This window comes from Centropristis striata, chromosome 2 (genome assembly GCF_030273125.1).
Source record: "Centropristis striata isolate RG_2023a ecotype Rhode Island chromosome 2, C.striata_1.0, whole genome shotgun sequence".
NCBI lineage: Eukaryota > Metazoa > Chordata > Actinopteri > Perciformes > Serranidae > Centropristis > Centropristis striata.
Window position 1 is genome coordinate 40,546,273 of NC_081518.1, and position 21,729 is coordinate 40,568,001.

Consider the following 21,729-nt stretch of genomic DNA (forward strand, 5'->3'; position numbering starts at 1 on the left):
ATGATTCACATGAGAAAAGAAAACATCATTGGCAGATTGGCAATATAGGGCGTTTATACAGGCAGAAAAAATACAACTCAGATTTATGTTGTAGACTACTCTGTATCTTTCTTATGTAGTAGTAGTGATTGACAGCCAAGTGCAGTTAAGTTTTTTACACAACTTATGTTTTTTAAGCAACTTATGCTTTTACTCAACTTACGTTTTTACGCAATTTACATTTTTACGCAGTTTACGTTTTTACACAACTTACGTTTTTTTTTTTTTACCTTGTAACTACTGCACTTCCGGTATTTATGTACATATACTTTTTATAACGGCTAACCAGGAGGTTTTTTTTGCCTTGTGTATCCTGTGTGTACCGTGAACATAGAAGTAGTTCACTAAGTCAGTCACATACACACCTGTGTGTAGGGCTCACCTCCGGCGATAGTATCAGCAGAGAGCCAGTAAAGACTGAAGACTTATTGTTTCATTACTTTATGCTCATGTAATATACAAAAGTCAATTTGATCCATCTGTATGAGAAATAAAGAACAATAGAAAACGAGTAGAGTAATCATCCACTTATAGTGATCAATTTGACTCAGACAGACGCAATCACTATAAGCGCTTTCCACTGTATAAAGAACCAGCCGATACTGTCACTGATGGTCTTGTTTGCTTATGCAGAGGCATCAGTATACAATTGAGACCGTTTCATAACCAGATAAAAACTCCTTGTGGTAACTTTAAACTGCTGCAAAAAGATCTGTAAGAAGAGGTCAGGGTGGACGGCAGGGTCACCTTAAAGCACAGTTCAGGTCCCCTGTCCAACCAAGAGTTAACTTTAGTTTATATGGTTCTTCTGAGTATTTGGTAAGAACTCAAACAGAGCAGTGGTGTAATACTAGGAAGGGTGTAACAAAGTGTTTTCTGAGATCTGAGCATAAGGAAAATAGAGATTGGTAGAGTGGAGTTATAAAGAATAGGAGAAAAGAACAGTAAAGCTAATAGAAGAGTGATGAATACAAAAATAAAGTGGAATACCAAGCAAGTCCATTGGAATGACTTTGAACTCAACTGTCATGTGTTGTTTTACCTCTTTTGAGCCTAACTTGGCCATGTAGATGGCACTGCGTCGACAGGCGTCATCCAAACACACGGGGAGGACGTGGTCCTGGTAGCCGTCTCCATCTGCCAGGAACAGACACAGAGAATTAGACTGACTGCAACAATGCTGAACTGAACTAGTGGGAAGTGTGAGTCTTTGTTTTCTAAAACTGTTCTATTTTAATATTTTCCCTCCATCAGAATGCCACGGATTTGTTCTCGAGTTGACTTTGAGTGCAGCGCAGTTTCTGGCAACAAAGAAATCGTTGCTGTTTTTTTCCATGTGTGTGCAGGATCACAGGAACACCTGCTTGTTTCCTACGAGCAAACACACATCCAAGCAGCGCTCGTCTCTTTGATGCCTTTTAATAATGTCAGTTGACTTGAAGAATCATTTTCTCCACTGATTTTTATCCTTATTAATTATTATTATCAGAATTCCATGCAGGCTGCGTCTAATGTACAAACAGGGACCAGAACCTCCGAAATCAAAACAGCTTTTTAAAGCACAAACACTTCAGTACACCAGGTTCAGTTTCAGATTTCACACACGCAACAACAAAAATCCTTCATTTAGTGATGTCAACTGACTCATAAAGTACTTTTCACCACATTTACATTGTGAGGCCTGAAACAAAACATTGTTAGCAGAAACTGCTTGAATATGAAACTAGTTCAAATTATGGATCCACTTCACCACAGTACAAGAAATGCTTAGCATACCTTGTGTATAGACTGATATATGCGCTTGCACTTTTGACCTTGTACTTTGTGCTTTTTGTGGTGTTGCTGCTCCAATTATGTCTTTCTCACACATTTGTCACAATGTATTTTTAGATAGTGTTTTATGTGTGCAAACTAATTGTCAAAACTCAGTGTGTATTTCTATTCGCAGGCTCGTTTGTCTTGAACTGCCCCTTGAGGGACAAATCGAGCATTTTGAATTAAATTTGATACAATACACACATGACTAGAATGAGACCTTGGTGAAAGCACATATTAGACATAAAATATCTTGTCTCATGTGGTTGAGTGTTACTAAAGAAGATGTGGTGAGTATGATTGCTGAAACTGAAATACAATCTGGAACAATTTGATGTTTTGTCAAAATTCAGCATGCAATTAGAGATTGGCAATAAGACCAAAACGCGTTTGTAGAAGGGTTTTTTACATGTGTCACTCGTGCATCTCATGGATCAAATAGGATTCTGTTGCATTAAGTCTATTTGTGTCTGTAATCAAGCGTTTTGTTACATATAAAGCTGTTTGAATCACACAAATATGTACATGTGTTTTGTCGCTCTGTCGCTCGCAACAGTGGGCACAGAAATAAAATCAATCAAAATATACATCCTTGATTTCTTCCCATGAAGCCGACATGAAAACTATTAAGTCAATCAGTAATTTCAGTACATTTCTGCTGTCAGCCGCTGTCCACTCAGCTCCTGCAGACAGACAGAGTGAAGCTCTCACACACACCGGGAGCCTTGATGGATCAATTAACATGCAGTAAATAAGTTTTGATCACACATTCAGCAGGATAATTGTGTGATTTAAACAGCTATCTATGCAGAAAACGCTTCACTAATTGCAATAGAAAATGCGTCCAGTGGTGATTACAAAATAGAAGGTATACACGATGCTCACGTCTTGCTCAGTAAGGATTGGCAGTAAGACCACAATAAATTGCTACATCATTTACCTGATTATCATGATTGTTACTAGAGCTGAAACAATTAGTTGACCAAGCAATTGTCAGAAAATTGCATTGCAACAATTAAGTCACATTTTAAACAGAAATAGGAAAAATTCACTGGTCTATCTTCTCAGAAGATAATACTTTCCAGGTTCCTTTGTCTTTTGTGATAGTGGACTGAATATAGTTTTGACTGATGATCAGATGAAACTAGACTTTGGAAGATGTCGCTATTGGCTCAGGTTACTTGTTAGTGTCATTTTTTTATTTTGCTCTTGCTGATATTCTTTAGACCAGCCATTCATTCATTCATTACTCGTAACCAATTGTCCGAACTCAGGTCATGGAGGGCTGGAGCTGATCCCACCTGACGTTGACCCTGGACAGGTCACTAGACTATGACAGGACAGACACATAGAGACAGACAAACATTCACACTCACCATTCACACCAATTTAAAGTCCCCAGACCCAACAATTAATCAAAAACGTCTCCATCATAACACAAATTACAGTCCGTACACCCTTTGAAAATAGAAAAACTGCCCCAAAATAAACCCTTTAACAGAAAAAAAAAGAAGAAATGTCAAGAAGAGCAGAGAACAGAGAAAGGATCCCTTCAAGGAAAGACAGATATGTAATTGATGCCTTGTATACAGGATAGATCAATGTTTTCTTTCTCATGTCGTTTCTCATTTCTTTCTCATTAACTCACACTAACTTCTTCCCTGGTCTGAGCACATTCACATGGATCTCCCTCTTGAACACCCACTTGGTCTGACCACATTATTCTTGGAATATGTTAACATGTTGACTGCTGTTAAAACTGGCCATTGCCATTTTCACCTGTTCAAACATAAAATGTATTTAAAAGCTGAATAGTGCACTGTGTTAGACAGGTTTGTGAGGGGAAGGAAGGTAGGGAGGAGTTTTAAATAAGAACAAGGGTAGAAATTTGAAAGTTTGGCCTCAATTTTTTACATTTACATTTTTGTTTTTACGGAAAAAGAAAGCTACAGCAAAAAGGCTATTGGTACTCAACTCTTGGTACCAGCAGTGTATTGGTTCAAATGTGAACGATACCTGACCCTTTCTGTAACGCATAATGTAAAAAATTTAATACATTTGGTTTACCAACTACTATGATGTTATGGTCCTTGAACATGCACTTTTTAACAACCTTTTTGACTGCACATATTTAGACATATCAAAGCAGGAAGATCCCAGGTACATCACTAATGCTAATTAGCACTGCATATCAATTAAATGTTCAATATTCAAGGAAAATATAGACATTTTAATAAAGTTCAGTTTTCTGATCCATTCACTGCTGGATGATAAAAGTATATTAAACAATAAAACCTGTGAATATTTGATATTTGGTGTACTGCACAGCTTCTGAGATTTGGCCATTTCACAAAGACACTGCACATGCACTGTGTGTTCAGAGGCTGGCATGGAAATTTACACTACACATGAATTGGCGAAACTGCTTCCAGGCTTTTCACAGCACAGTTTATCTGAATCCTTTTCAACAGGGCAAGTGCAACACTCCCAAACAGATGTTGTGCCATGTGGAAGGGGAAAACTGAATGACACTGATGATGAATGGCAGTACAAAGCACGGGAGGAGGAGAAACTGAATGTGGCTGTCAGGAGCAACTGAGGAAGAGGAGAGAAAGTTAGACAGATAAGGAGATAGACTGCCAAATATAATAAGTCAACATGTCCTAGTTGTACTATTACATATTTAAAATCATGTATGAAAAATGTCAAACTGTCTGTGATTGACATAGGAAAACTTTCCCAAAGTTTGATGGAAACATACATTTAAAATGCTTAAAATCTGTAAGTAAAAAGTGAGAAGAGCAGAGTAGCAAAGCTATATTTGCCAATTTTAAAAATGCAAAGGTTCTAGTGGATTTTCTGATGAGTGTAAAGACAAAAGGTTTATTTTGCAGTAAGGATGGAGAAAAAGACAGATTGTTAATGATGGGATACACATTCAGGAAATCTCTCTGGATGCTACACTGCAGTTCATTCATTTTTAAATGTGTCCATTTTCAAGGCAGTGATTCTCATAAATGAAAGGTGGCCCCACTGCAATAATAATGAAATGACACATCAAGTTTAAATTCAATTTCATACTTGGGCTGCAACTAACAAACATTTTTGTTATGCATAATACTTATGGATTAAAAAAAAATTGAATTGACTTATTAATTTAGTATATGAAGAGCCAGAAGTCATTGCTTTTATTGAGAAAAATAATTTGCAATATGAAATAAATATGGTAAGAAATAAATTAAAGTCAGAAAAAACTAATCTAAGCTAATTGGGACACCATTTAATGTTTAGTACATGGTTGCTCATAAAGTTGGAATAAAATATATATATTTTTACCTCTTTCCATGAAATGATTGTGACAATGTGATTTATTCTTGACATATGAAGTGTTTATCTTCTCAAAACTTTATTAATCAATCTCGTCCAAATATATCACAATGAAAATGAAACCACAATTAACAGAGGATTGTAAACAAAATAATTCCAACTTGATGGGCAACTGTCTAATTACTAAATAAATGAATAACTGCACTGTCACTAATTAACCCTGTCTGTTGACTCCTTTGATTTTATACTTAAAGAACAGTTAATTGGTCTTAGTGAGTAAGTTTGTAAAAACTGTTGGATACTGTTTTATTTTGCACATTGAACATATTTTCATAATATATATTTTATAGTTTCTTGAAAGTTTGCAGTACAAGTTTTAATCTTTTATTTGATCAATTTTATCATTTAATTATTTGTGTTAATAGTTATGCACCAAACACCAAGGCAAATCCTTTAAAAATCTACCTGGTAACAAACCTGTTTCTGATTCTGTGTCTATGGCGAAGCAAGTCAAGAAAATAATGATGTCATCAAGGTTATCTGGCTTGGGCTTGCCGACAATAGATTTTTAACCGAAAACCTTGGTTACAAATTCGCTATCTCAGAGCACATCATGGATCGGTCTGACGATGATTTAGCCTCTGGAGGCAGCAGCCGTTATTCAGGGGTCCCAGTGGATATCTGAATGCTGGATATCAGGGACTAAGGCCCCGTTCACACAAGGACGGTCTGAACAGAAGACGCAAAAGTGGCGTCGCGTCTTCACTTTTTATTCCTCGTTTAGACGAGCATTTTCGGGAGGAAATCTGCTGCATACGGTGATGCAAAAGTGTGTGAAATTCGATTGTATGCAGCCAGGCGGCATCACTTAAAGCCAAAAGAGCATCTTTGGGCATGCAGAAGTTTTCACGCCACACATTTTCATCAGCTACTCCTTCCACAAAGTTCTCCACCATCACTAGATCTCCCAGGTCTCGTTCACAGCCGTCTGGCTCGCCTCCGACGAATTGCTGCATCCAAAATGTGATGGAGGTAATTACAGATCCTTCTCTGTTCACTAATACTATCTGTACATATCCTGTACATTTGGTGGAAAGACTCCTGTAAGTTTATTAGAGCTGCCAGAGCAGCTTGAAGGTCCGACGCATGGAAATAATCCCATGTTTGTTTACTTTCCTTTACTGGAGCATGTATGTGACGTAAACACATACGTGACGTGAGCAGATCAGATCAGAGTTTTGTGTCTTGGCAGTGTAGACGACACGCTACGGAGGAGCGTATTTAACTTTTCCACTTTGGAAGGTGGTTTCAGATTTTTGCGTCTTGAAGCCCCCAAAACGCCGTCACCGTCTAAACGAAAGGCACTTCCGATAAAATATTTTGTCGTTTTTACCCGCAAGCGTCCTCGTGCGAACGGGGCCTAAGACTTTCTCTTCCATGCAGCAGTCATTGTTTATGGTTTGATTAGCAACTTGAGAAACGAGAATGGAGTTGGAGTTTAGAGATGACATCTATGAACGGATCGTTTCTCTGCTCTCTATGAATGCAAATAAATATAAAAAGAGCTGATGCTGTTGCTTAGATTCTGCAGTCATATGCAGATATCTGTATGTAAAGATAACAAAGTGGAGGTGCCAAGTTTGAAAGATGTAAGGCATGTTATGTCAAACAACAAGAAAGATGCTATCAAGTTGCATTATGGGAAATGTGGGATCCAGTAATTTTGGAGTTTCATCTATGACAAGTGCTTAAAGCCAAGATATCTTTGCTGCAACTACTCTGATCGTCTTTAAAAATCTATCAAAGCTCCCAAGAATCTGGAAATGCAATACTTTAATTGTTTCAGCAACATTTTGCAAACTCCCAATCTGTCTAAACTCTAAATGGAGCATCACGTGTTGGCAGAGGCGGAAGGAGTGCAGTTGGTTGGAACCAAAACAGTGATTTGTTTTTAAGGAAAAACATTTGGATATGGGCATTGTCTCATTAATTGCGTTACTGTGGGTGTAATATAAACAAACTGAAATACTGAGTGTGTTGTGCAGCATAGAAAGATGTATCTTTGGTGACATACTGTAAGTAGAGAAACGAAGGAACAGGCAGACAAAGCGAGAGACAGAATGAGTGCTAATTCAGTCCTACAGCGATTGTCACTCGCCATTCTGTCTCCGATGTTTACTGTCGGTTCTGCTACACACACACACAAACACAGCAGCGTTCCTTCTCTCCATCCCAACTGTCCTTACCTCTATGAATACCTTCTTTCATCTATCTATTCATCTGTCTCTCTTTTATTCCGTTATGCTCTCCTTCACTCGTCTCCTCTCTCGCCCTCCTCCCCTCTCCTCTTCCTCTCCTAGCTCGCTTCTCTATCAGTCGCTCTCTCTCTCCCCTATTACTCCCTCCTCAGTCTTAATGCCTCCGTTTCTCTGTCCATCTCTCCTCGTCTTTATTCACCATCATTCTCTCCCTCCCTCCTTCCCTCCCTCCCGCTTTTCATCTCTCAGTCCTGCTGACAATGCGTGGTGTGATGGAGATTGGCTGAGAGACGCGCAGAGGGGAGAAACTGCAGGTGTGGGTTGAAACGGAGAGGGCGCTGAGGAGAGGAGAGGCCCGGGAAGGACGGGGGCGAGGGATGGAGTGAAAAGAAACAGAGGAGAAAATGGATAAAGACAACAAGATGAGAGAGAGAGAGACTACGAGACAATATACAGGAGCTGTGCATATATGCGTGGTGACACATTGGCATTCACAGAGTATAACACAGCACCAATAACAATGCAAATCACAATATGCACACGCTCAAATGCACATGCTGGAATGCTGCCAGAAGCCTGCATGTGTCTCATTACAAACCCGATGATCTGATAGTCATCTGTGCGTTTCCTGAAATTGTGTGTGCTAAAGGTGCGGTAGAGGAGAGATGTGTGTGTGTGTGTGTCATGTGACAGGAAAGAACGGCGAGTCATAAAAACTCAGGTTTACATTCCCAGCCTCGGAAGTCTTTCTCCAGGCATATTGTTATTAATTCCTCCATAAGCCATTAGTCATTTCACAAAAGGAGCACCTTGTCTTTAAAGTATCTCTCTCCCATAACTTGCCAGCTTATAACCCACTCACACTGGTCTGAAGCCTAAGGTGCACATCGACATTCATTTAACATTAATTTCTGCAGGAAAATGTTCACTCAGCATGAATCATACATCCGAAACCTTAAGTTTCACATTGCATAAATATATGTGTGGAGGTTGATTTAATTAATCTGCCAGTTGTAAAGGTAAAAACCTCCTCATAAAACTATTATAGAAAGTATTCTTTGTTTTGGGGGATACTCATGCTCTACACTCAAAAAACTAACTCATTGGATGAACTCAATTAAATTGTGGGCAGAATTTCCATCCAACAAATATATGTAGCCCAAACTCAAAACAAGTTCATCGATGCAATATAATGTATTTGAGTTAATGTAGCTCACTTTTTTACATTTGGTCGAACTCAAATTAAAAACATGTATGTATTGTATTTAAATTGACTTACCTCAACTCATTTATGTCGAGGAGAGCTAAAATAAAGAAATTGTGTTCGTTCAACCTAAAAACATAGAATTGGAAAACTGAAACTCATTCTTTTTGGGTTGAAGGGAAGGACAGGGGAGTAAATTAATACATTTTAGGTTACACTTCTTAAACTACTTTTGATTTGATTTTAATTGATATATTTTTATTAGATAAACAATACATTAATGTGTCACATCTAAGAAGGGCTTGATTTTTTTGAGTGTAAGTTTTAGAACTACAGTTCCCATCACTTTGGGGAATGTAATTGGTAGTTTGTAGTTATGGGCCAGTTATGTGTGTTCTTTCTTTCTTTTTTTTTTTTTTTTAGAGTATATTTGTTTACATTTGGCAAATAAGCACCATTAAAAGCTGTGTAGCAGAAGTTCCTGATCGCAATGAACCTATTAATGTACAACTATCACTGAATTAATTTGATACTGAAGAAAACTGAATCCTATAATTTGTATTTCATGTCTGTGTGTGATGACTCCAAGAAGGAGTATGCATTTTGACACAAATTTCAGCAATCAGGCAATAAGTACCTTAATTGCCTCCATGAGCTGTATGTCACAGCCACTTCTGCAGCTCAAATCAGTGAGCCAAACTTCAATAACTCCCTTTATTGTTTCTAGAATCCAGGAATGCACCTGTCCCTTTCACCTCTGTGTCTCTCCCTCTGTGCCCTCTGCTTCAACTCTCCTGTGCCTCCCTGTGGAGGCGTGCTTCACAGTTTAAAAACCTCTGGCATGCTGTAATGGTGGATGCAAGCACAAAATACACAACACTTGTAACATGTGCAACAATTTAAAATGTATTCAAAAAATAAAGTGCTAATTAGTAAGTAGATCACTGTGGGTGGGTCCTTTTAATTGAAAGTACTACTCATGCATTACTGCACAGCAGATATTGGAAAAAGAAAGAGGGAGAAGCAGGTTTTACCTTCAATGAAGGACACTTTTGTGTCAGATGTACTTTGCAATTTGCATGAAATTGCATATTAAAATGTGCAAATTATTATCTGAACTAGAAAACCGTAAACCCGGGAGACTGAATCATTTGCATATGGATTGGGATATTTCTAAATGTCATGGATATCACAAAATGGTGCTTGATTAAGAGATTTTATTTATTCCATTGGCACATTTTTACTTAATTAATATGATTTGGATTGATGTCTTTCACAAATGCATATGTTGTTATGTGATACTGCTGTACACAACTGACTCTGATGTTAGTCGAGCAGGACTCTAGTACCTCTGTTATACAGGTACAACCATTTCTACAGGAGTCTGAGAGGGAGAGTGATTAAGAATGTGAGAGGCAAAACGAGTCAGAAAGCGGTGTAGAAAACATGACAAGACAGCCGGTGAAAGAAAAAATAAAATACAAAGGAAAATGAGGGTAAAAAAAAAAGTGTGAAAGATATGCAGTGGTTGAGGAGAGAATGAGGCAGACAGAAAAGAGGGAGAGGAGGAGAGGTCGGATGTAACACAATATAATAAGATGAGTGGAGAAAGAACGCCTGGGGGGAGAGCAGAGAGAAATAGGCTGTCCTGTTAACATGCTGACTTACCTGCACGCACACACACATACTCTCTCTCACGTAGACATACACACAGCATGATGACAGCCTTTCCGATTTTAAATATCACCTCCAAACACATTCCTGTCTCGCTGTCTGAAAAATCTCCCTATCTTTGTGAGCTGCTGGTCGCAGCGCAGCCTCCCTCTATCCTACCTGCAGTGAAGCTAGCTGACACACTTGGATGTGGGACTTCGTTGTGCTTTACCTAATGATGAATTATGCATTGGCCGCTGTCACTTTGAAAAATGCAATTACCTCAGTGATAAGGCAGATGGGCCTGTTTTGTCTGGCATATGCTGTGCATCTATTAAGCGTCTAGTGCTGGAAACAGAACTGCTAGCACACAAACAGGGGCGTGTGGACACATTCCTGTATGCATCCATGAATGTACACATGCACACAAACATGCACACCCATGCTTGAAGTTTAGCCAATGTGTGCTGCCTGCGGAAGCTACTCAGGCACACAACATTTAGCAAATCGGTAAAACTAAATTAGCACATGGATCCAAAATAATTGTTCTTGTTTGCAGCATTTGTCATGTTGGGCATGCGAGTTTTGTGCAAAGGTCGGTGCTGAATCTAAAAATTTATGATGGCAAAAATTACAGAGAAAGACAAAAAGAAAAAATTTTTTTTGTGAAAGTCCTACGCAACCATCTCTTTGTGTCCCACATATAACACTAAACCCCGCGTTGCTGACATTAGCCAACCAAGTTTAGCAGTAAGACTAAATTAATGGCATACGACATTGGTCCATCTATATCTGTAAATAGGAGGTTTTTTGAGGGTTTTTTTTAAGTCGTCTTAACAGTGGGAAGAAAATGGTCCATGGTTTATGAGCCAAAATTTATAAAGCAAAGGGAAACAAAAACAACAAGATCTCCAACATTAACAACAGAATAGGTCATCTGTCAATATCGCCCAAAACGACCCATAAGAGTGTTTTGCTGGTACAAAGCGGAGCGGGGCATTCTAAAAAATAGGTATAAATATAAATTGGTATAAAAGGCTGCAGTTTTGTTGAATTCAGGCTACAAAACCACTTTTTTAAGTTTAGGGCAAAAAAACGTCCTGGTTAGGCGTTAGCAAAGAGTAGAAAAAAGTTTTAAAAGTAGATAAATGTACGTAAATGCAGGAGGTGAAAACATGATGCACACAAGGTGACCCACAGAAGTTCAGTGATGCCTGAGGCCCCGTTCACACGAGGACTCTCGCGGGTAAAAACGACAAAATATTTTATCGGAAGTGCCTTTCGTTAAGAGGGTGACGGCGTTTTGGGGGCTTAAAGACACAAAAATCTGAAACCACCTTCCAAAGTGGAAAAGTTAAATATGCTCCGCCGTAGCGTGTCATCTACACTGCTCACGTCACGTATGTGTTTACGTCACATACATGCTCCAGTAAAGGAAAATAAACAAACGTGGGATTATTTCCATGCGTCGGACCTTCAAGCTGCTCTGGCAGCTCTAATAAACTTACAGGAGTCTTTCCACCAAATGTACAGGATATGTAGAGATAGTATTAGTGAACAGAGAAGGATCTGTAAAAACCTCTCTCACATTTTGGATGCAGCAATTCGTCGGAGGCGAGCCAGACGGCTTTGGACGAGACCTGGGAGATCTAGTGATGGTGGAGAACTTTGTGGAAGGAGTAGCTGATGAAAATGTGTGGCGTGAAAACTTCTGCATGCACAAAGATGCTCTTATGGCTTTAAATGATGCCGCCTGACATGCATACAATCGAATTTCACACACTTTTGCGTCACCGTATGCAGCAGATTTCCTCCCGAAAATGCTTGTCTAAACGAGGAATAAAAAGTGAAAACGCGAAGCCACTTTTGCGTCTTCTGTTCAGACCGTCCTCGTGTGAACGGGGCCTGAATCACATTGTTTAGTTTTGTTTTCAAATGGGACATGAACTCCATTCTCCTGGGTGAATGTCCTGGCTTTGTTTAAAAAACGCAACCAATATATTGTGTGAGGGTGGTAATTCTCTGCTTTCTATGGGTAAGAATCCGAAATACTTCCACAAAATGCTTCTCAGATGCTTCGGTGCTCTGCTCGCTATTTTTCTACATTTTTCTTAACTGATAGGTCAACAGGGCATGCCTTGGTCAGGCAAACTCTGATTTTGGATAATGCACTCTGACAAACAGCCTGCGGCACTTTTAGACTGCAAATTTAGAATCTGATAAGGTCATTACAGTTTGCACATTTAATTTGTTCCCATGCTCAAACTAATGTTGTAATTTCTAATAAAAAGTGAAAGTCAGAATACTGAAGAGACCAGGACAGCACTCCTTATTTACCCAAACTAAAATCACTGTAAAATCTATAACAGACTCTGACTCAATTGTTTTTCTTTTAAAAGTAGCCAATTTCAGATTAGCTAATTAGAGTAATGGACAGACCCAGAAGGAGAAAACCCACCAGGTAGATAACTCAGCTCAGGTTACAATTAGGCTGAAGAAAAAGGAAAGCATTACTAAATGTATGAAGATAAAGAGCTTAAAGCTGCATTTCCTAAATACATAGGAGACCAATATGGATAAAGACATATGTAAATCTGAAGCTGCTGTGGCTTAATGAGCTATCCCAAATGAATTCCTAAATTAAGTTAAACTTGATTTTTATTTTCTGTAGGAAAGAGCAGGCAGAGCTACAAGCTGACAGCACTGTATCCAACAGCCTGCAGAAGTATGAAATAAGCCATCTTTTGCTGCGGCAACACAGAAGCCAGTGTGTGGTAGTCAATCAACATCATTTCATGCGTTTTAAAATTATAGTTGCTAATGTCGCCATATACAATTAGTTTAAAAAAACAAGAAAAGAAAGAAGACTTTCAAGAAACAGACAGATACAAAGAAAATGTAGTGGGAGACATACAGAGAAAGGTAGAAGGAAAAAGAAGGAATTGAAAGTGTGATGGAAATAATTTAATTCCCACTTCAGATTACACAAAGATGCAAAGCCACTCTCTGCTGCATCTCATCCCATCTTCTCCTCCTCTTTCCCTTCATCCCTGCTTCATTTGTTTCGGCATATCTTTCTATCTTACTTCATGTCATCTTTGAAGTGTGTCATTCCTCCTCACTCTGTTATTTGCATCACTCTCTCTTCTCTCTCTCATGCGGCCCTCCTGCGGTCAGTCATTCAAGGTTTTTTTCTGAAAAGCTGTTTAATTAGGCTGGAAAGAAGCTGGTCTGATGGGATCACAAGATGGCCACAGAGACAAACACAGAATGATAATAATATTGACAGAGTTAGCCTGGTGGCCAAAGATATGCTGATGCAGTCCGAGGATCATTAAAGTAGGTAAAGAAGAATATTGGGTGAAAGAATCATTTGAAAAGGTTAGTTTTGTGATAATCAGTTGGTTTTCATTATTTACACTAGGGTTTTATGGTATTTTACTATATATAATAATAATATATAGTACTGAGAGTGTGAGCTTAGGACTTCAACTCATGAATTAATGACAACCCTGCGTTCAAAAAAGTTGGGATACTGTCTGAAGCGCTAGTAAAACAAAATGTGATAATTTGCTGATCCTATGTGACAGCAGTTATTTAAGGACAAAGTGTTAGAGTGACCCTTGAGCCTTCTCCACTGCTGGTATTAACAGAGAACTATCCATAACTTTTAAAAAAGCACTCTGCTAGTGCTTGCTACATTCTTGTGGATACATTTATTTTTTGATTTAAGAAAATTAGCACACCAATATTGCCTGAACAGAATGACCCGTTGCTTCACAACAGCCATTTCTCCCACCAAGATGATCCGACGGTGAGTTCAGGAGTCACAACAAGCCTTAGAACAAAGTGTCAAATATATGACGATTTTTAGAGGTCACCCCTGATGGATTCTATGAATTATTCTGTTATCATTATATAATTATTAATAGCAGCTTTTTTCAAATTGAAACAACAACATCGCCAACCTAAACAACAGAATAGACCGTTTGTCTGTAACGACACATATGAGTGTCAAAAACGGCTCACAGTACAGCAAAGCGTTGTAAAAATAACACACACATCATTATACATACACGTATGTTTCGCTGTTTTAAAAAAAGGCTGCAGTTTCAGTTAATTTATGCTACAAAACCACTTACCTAGGATTAGGGCAAAACACTTCCTAATTAGGCTTTATAAAAAAGAAAGTCCCCTAAAACCTGAAGTTTGTCTGGAAATCCAAGATTTTTCAGCCTCTGTAGCAGATAGAAATGAAATTCCAAAAGTATTTGAGAGCTTATACCCGTGGCTTTCATGAGAAGTTGAGTTAAATTGTCCAAACTTTCAATAAAGTTTTTAAAAAAATCAACAAACTCAGCAATTTGACTGAATAAAAATCCTATGCATAATACATTTTATCCATATTGCACTTTTCAGGGTACTCATTAATATATAAATATATAAAGTAATATAAGACATAAACAGTCATGATTTCTTACTTATCATCATCACAATCAATTAGTATTATTATTGTTATTATCTCCAGATGGCCACAAATCTGTTTGTTCTTTGGTGAAAATATGTCGTCTAAAAACATATTCCTCATCCATAAATGCCGGTCGATTGGTTCCGAGGGTTCAAAGTCCGGATCAGCAATAAAATCATCGGTGCCGTTTTCATCAAGATCGCTTCCGTCACTTACTTCTAATCTCCCTCCGCTATAGTCGTCTTCCTCCATGATTTCAAAGTTCTGAAGAAGTCCAATGTTGCATTGCGACACTCCCGCATGTATTCTGATGCATTTCATCGGCCAAGAGACCGAAAATAGGTGGAAAAAAACTACAAATACTACAAAACGATGTATCGGCTTTCCCGGCCTTAATGGTAGAATAACGCAACAGCGCTCCCGGTTTTAATGGTAGAAATGCGATAATGCTTTCCAGGCTTAAATGGGTTAAACAGTAAATAAGTGTACGTAAATGCCGGCAGTGATGTAGTTGGGAGGGTGATGTGACTATCGCAAGTTACGTAAAAAAATCTAAGTAACGTTAAATCATCTAAAAAAAAAGTTCACATAGGACACCAAAGTGAAAGTCCGCTGTTTGGTCGACCCATCCACCTCCCCTGCCTGCCCGAGTGTGGCAGCCGCCATATAAACTGCACATTGCCATCAACCATTACTATTATGTCAGCAAGATGGCGGTGGAGGACAGTCTAAAACGTAAATATGAGTCGTATTTTGCTGCCTGTACAAACACCTTATATTGACGTTTTGGGGGGGAAACCAGTCTGCATAAACAACTTAAGCGTATTATAGGAAACTTAAATGATTTGAGTCGCAATGGCAGAGTAGGTCAAATGCTTGTGTTCTTTGACTCGAGGGAACTTTAGAAGAGTTTAAGATTTCCAGAATGCATCAGCAAAAGTGAACAGCTAGTCATGGCTACTGTTGCACAGAAACACCAGTGAAATAAACTTAGCAGAGACTCATTTCCAAACAGGTTTACAGGGTTTTGTCGTAACCACCTTGGCCTCTGCTAAATAGAAGCTTTAGTGTTTCGGCACTGAAAGTACTGCAACAACTGCACGTCCTTGAGCCCCCATCAATTCACCCACCAAGTATGACGTAGATTGAATGAATAGTTCTTGGACTATTTGGAGGACAAACACATACTCAAACAGATGCAGATTCCTAACATATATATATAGGACATTGGAATTGAACATACAGAGTAATAAACCCTGAAAAAAAGGAATCTCTGCATTACTTCTGTATTCCTGTATCACTCTGGTGCTCGAGTCTTACAACTTTAGCAATCGAATGTAAAAGGAAAAACATTGCTTGCTTCAGGCAATTAAAAATATTTAAAGAGTTTATACATAAGTCTGCAGGTACTCTTTCAGTTTTGTGTGCACTTCTTGTCAGAGCCGATCTTCTCTGACTCATACGGATTTTCCCATTCAGCCCCATTGATTTTATTACAAACACTGACTCCACTCTTGCTGGCAGGGAGCATCTCTTTTTGTCTAGATAGAAAAGAACCAAGAGATATAGCTGGATACAGTGAGTCTCAAATTAAAGTCGATTATTATTTGATTCAGTGTGTCTGATGTAATCTGGCCTCAACTATAATCACCATTCAACTACTGCTCATCACACCATATTATTATCCCTCTAAATAGAGTTGGATATTATTGTCCTATATATTGTAAAACACTAATCTCTCTATATCTGAAGTGAAGTGAAAAGTGAAGCTTTTATGAATTCTCCTGGAAAAAGAAAAGCAGAGGGGGTGATAGTGGGTCACTACAGAGCCCTTCTCCAGCAATAAAACAAGAGTGACACCAAAAGCCGTTTGGATGAAGAATAGAGGGCGGAGGAGGAAAACGAGCATGAGAAGCGAGTCAGCCATAGATAGCAGATATACAGTAGATCAAGAGGAATAAAGATAGACAGCGACAGCCGAGGAGGGGCTGGGTGAAGCAGACAAAACGGCACAAAAATAAAAGACGTTATATCCTGCGAGGCATCTCTCTCCCGGAATTTGGCAGATTATTAGAAGCGTGACCCTCAAAGGCTTCAATCCCCTGCTAACGAGGGCAACGTCTTGAAGTGACATTTCCGAGCCGAAGGAGGAAGCGAAAAAATAGAGAAAAAGATTAAAGAAATGAAAAAGTTTTTGTCGAGATAAGCTTGGGATTTAAACAAAAAAAAGGTCGCCGCCCCAAGAGATGATGAATTAAACACACACACGGTCACCAGCAAAATACACAAACACACGCCGTGAGACAGATTCCCTCATGACACACACGCACACGCACGCACGCACGCACGCACGCACGCACGCACTATGAGGGGCATTTTATGCCAGCACACTATACTAAAACGCGTGTACAGCGCCTATGCGATGACATCAAACGTCTAACGTGCGCGTGTAAATTCCATTCACTTTCAATGGACAGACAGGCGTCACGTAGGCGTCACGCAGACGCTGTACACGCGTTGTTGCACATACGCCTACGTGACGGCTGCGTGACGGGTGAACTACGCCTCAAATACGTGACATGAAGACCCGCGTGACTGTTAAGTACAATTCTACATAGGCGTACAGACACGCGTATTGCGAGTACACCAGATAACATGGGTGACGGGTGAAAAGTGCCACTAGCGAACGTAGTGGACGCCTGTGTGTGTGTGTAACGCCTGTAAGCCTATAACAGTTCAGCTGTTACACAGAGTCTCAGCTTCATATGGTATTGTTTATAAGAAAGCACAACTTATAGATGAAGAGAAAGACTATCTCGTACTTACCAGATAAACTTAACGTTTTTCCGGCCAAAACCGGAGGCTTAATTAGCCTGTTTTAGGAGTGAAAGTCAGCAAAATGCAGCTTAAACAAAATGTTTTACCTCATTAGTTAACTACGAATGTCTGTAAAACATAATGGGACTGTGCATAAGTGCCGAATTGGGTTAAACAGTGTAGATATAAGGTCCGATGGAATCATATTTTGAACGGACTGCTGTCCACATGGCTACTGAATATTCATTAGATAGGTCCGCATGGCTACTTAATATTCAGGGGTGACAGCGATTACGGCTTCTGCAGGCAGGTAAACCTACCTAATTACAGCTGGTGCGTAATGAACTGTGTGTCCGCGCGCGAAGCTGGGAACTGGCTGTGAGCGTTGCACTTTACTATTAGCCTACTATTTTTAAGTAGCTGAAATTATTTTAATTATCCCTTTCACCCTTGCTATCATTAAATATCAATTCGATATCATTCAAACCTAGAGAGAGAGAGAGAGAGAGAGAGAGAGAGAGAGAGAGAGAGAGAGATTTCGTTAACAAGAAAATAAAAACTGGCCTGAAAATAATAGAAATATCCTGACAGCTCTGTGGGGGCTTGGAGTTCATCTGTAAGTTGTGCTTTCTTATAAACAATACCATATGAAGCTGAGACTCTGTGTAACAGCTGAACTGTTATAGGCTTACAGGCGTTACACACACACACAGGCGTCCACTACGTTCGCTCGTGGCACTTTTCACCCGTCACCCATGTCATCTGGTGTACTCGCAATACGCGTGTCTGTAAGCACGCCTATTAATCAGACTTTATGCTGGCACAGGCGACGCATTCTAGGCGTTTAAGTATAGTGTGCTGGCATAAAATACCCCTCATACACGCACGCACGCACGCACGCACGCACGCACGCACGCACGCACGCACTCACGCGCGCACACCATATAGGTCATTTCCCCTCTGGCTCATGCATTATTGCCAATTTGGGAAGGGGAAGTTTGTTCACTAAATATTTGATGGACACCCCTAGCTGCAATGAGATTAACAGATTAATCTTGCCAGTAAGGATGTGTTTATCAGTATGAACTATGTGTGCACACTTGTGTGTGTCTGTGTGTGTGTGCTTATGTGCATGGGTGCCACATGAGCCCAAAAGTTAATTAAAAATGCATCAAACATTACACAGCTAACGACGCCACATAGCTCAAACTGAGTGATAAGGTCACTCGGGCAAAATGGAAAAAAAAAAAAAAAAAGAATCCTAATGTTATATGAGAAAGAAAACTGGGGAAAAAAAACAAAGGAAGCTTGTGGGGATATTTTTTTTTTATCATACTAAAATATATTGAAAGTAACATGATTGTCATTCAGATACATTCTGTGTTGACAATTGAACTAGGATTCATTCTCTAATCTTCCCTGGGAAAAGTACTTTGGTACAGAAAGGAATGCATTCACAAAATGAGTGGACTTATATGGTATAGTTATGAGCTAATTAGATACATATAGTATCTAAGTGGTATTTGCATGATTCTTCTCAAGTAGAGAAGAATCATGCAAAAACCAGATATCTCAGTTTTAACTTATTTTCCTAAATCATCATGTTTTGGGTGTGTGCATCTAGGGAATATCAATCAAATTGGCTTGCGGCTGTTTTGATAAAATATCAGTTTTTTTAATTTTCATCAAGTCATGTTTATTTTTTATTCTGCACTCAAGGGATTATCAATCAAAGTGGTGTTGGTTTATTCATTTTATAACAGCATATATCTGTTTTTGAAAAGAAACTCTTTTCTTGCACTACAGCTGCTACACTCTGATTCAGCAGGTCACAGATAAACATTCCAATGAAAGCAGGGAAATTTAATTCTCTGGAAATTGCCACTCTTGATAACTGTGGGCGCTGTTCATCAAAAGTTACACAGTCTCACTTTAAAGCTCAGAACAGTTTACATTTGGCTTTAGGCTCAGACAGACTATTTATTCATCCAGAGCAGCCAACTGAGTAGTATGTTTGCTCAGAGTTATTCACATTTACACTGGGGGCTGCTCAGCACCACCAGTCCTCTCCTTCTGGCACCTGACCAGCTCCATTACAGCGACTAGAGGTACAGAGCATTGTCCAGGGCAGGGATATTACTCATTCAGTCTCCCATCCAGAAAGTCCTCATTTTCCTTGACTGTTGTACACCATCAAACTGTTAATCAAAATGGTCTTTAGCTTCTAAAACAAGCACAGCCACAACTCTCCCCTCCCCAGGCTGAGGTGGCGGCTCTGACAACAGCAACCAGGGGCCACTTTGTGGTGTTCAGGCTGCAGCCTGGAGATTAGAGAGCCAGCGCAGATTTGCTGAGGATAAATGTAAAGCTGAGCTGAACAATGAATACTACTGGCCAAGATTGTTTAAGGGGATAAGATGTTCACAAAAATCTGGCTCTATTTGGGATTGAGTGTGTATCGGAGTGTGCTGTGTGGGAGTGTGTGTTTGCAGCAGTGTGTGCACGCGTGAGATTAGCCTCTCTGGTAAAGGGGTGAATTTGTGTGTGTGTGTGTGTGTGTGTGTGTGTGTAGGGAAAGAAAGTTATGAGAGAGCTGTAGTGAAATGTCAAAGCCAAAAAAGACCAGACAGTCCTATTTGGAAGCCTTTGAAGCAACACAGCTTCAAATGCAGAGGGAGCTTAAAGGACTTAGGCAAGGAATGGATCTGCCACACACACATACACACACATATTCACACACACACAAACCATACACACATACACACATATATGTGGGGGAAGACACTTTTGAGTACAACTGAACTTGGGACACTGTAAAATGTAAATAAAACACAAAGCATCAAATCCAAATTTCAGAGTTGATGTTTTCAAAAATACAATAATATCTATTTTCAGTTGAACATATGTCACAAAGGACTATCAGATTATTGCATTTGGTTTTCTTTACGTTTTGGAAAATGTCACATGTTTTGGGAATCGGGGCTGTATAACAGGTATAACTCAGGCTGCATTTAGAGGTTTTCTTAGCATCTTGATTGCATATATGAATCGACCTCCAAGTGATTTTGTTCTTCACATTTCAAGTCAGTCCAATTACAAAACCCAAATCCCCAAAGTATATGCCAGAGGTAAAGGGATCTCTCTGTTACTCTGTCACGATCACACACTAACACACAAAGTTTGTCAAAAATGACAGCAAATGACAAATCTGTTGTTCTCACCGAAGTCGACAAACGAGGACTGTCCAATGAGCGCTGCTGGGGGTTTGTCTGGGGGATTGGCTGGCATGACATCATCTTGTCTGATGAAGTTCCCATCCTGCAAGAGTCCATAGGATAGACAGAGAGAGAGAGGGAAGAAAGGAGCAGGAGGTATGTGAGATAAAAAAGAGAACAGGTGTATAATGGTTAAAATAATGGTTCCATTAGCTTTTCTATACAGGACCACAGTTGATGGTTGTAAATGGAGTATTAAAAACAGTCACAAAGAACGGCTTAATGTGCATCTATGCTTCAGCATAAACATGAGAGGTACATAAGTGTGCAAGCACTTCACTGCATTAATGCATATATTTTTCGCACAGATGCTGGAAGTTGAAAGATTCTAAATAGCCTGAACTTTCATAACAGCAGTCTCAATGGCCAATTTCCACAGTCAAATTATATATAATCACACCCAAACAGGATCTGCAGAACATTTTGCTCATGTAACACACTGAAAATAGAAAACATAATAACATTGTTTTGTTGTTGTTGTTACACATGAAGTTAGGTAAAAACCTCATATGAATATGTTTTTTGAAGTAGAATCATGAGTGCAATTCATTGATATTAGGTCTGCATCTACAATGATTATGTTCATACTGGATTATTTGTTGAGTAAATGTTTAATCTATTTCATCTCAATAAGTAGTAAGTAAATACCACATGTTCCCAGAGCCCAAGGTGACACAATACAATTACTTCTATCCAGCGTATTCAAACAGGTATGCAATAAATGCTCACATTTGAAAAACTGCGGCTTAAAAATTGCCTTAAACAATTAAAAAAAAAATGTATTAACTGACTATTCATTTAGGCTGTAATTGATTTATTGTGCTAGTTGTCAGACTGAGGCTGGGTCTTTTGATGGCCGGAGAACACACCACA

At 39.2% G+C, this 21,729-nt stretch overlaps 1 protein-coding gene across 1 annotated transcript in view; it reads right to left on the bottom strand.

Annotated features, from left to right (window-relative positions):
• Positions 1 to 21,729, bottom strand: part of itfg1 (integrin alpha FG-GAP repeat containing 1) — a 168,529-nt gene that overhangs the window by 106,353 nt on the left and 40,447 nt on the right. Inside the window, exons 8-9 of the mRNA XM_059351179.1 lie at positions 20,803 to 20,899; positions 1,082 to 1,176 (exon numbers count right to left, since the gene is read on the bottom strand). Of these exons, the coding sequence (XP_059207162.1) occupies positions 1,082 to 1,176; positions 20,803 to 20,899 (192 nt within the window). The remainder of the gene's footprint in view (positions 1 to 1,081; positions 1,177 to 20,802; positions 20,900 to 21,729) is intronic.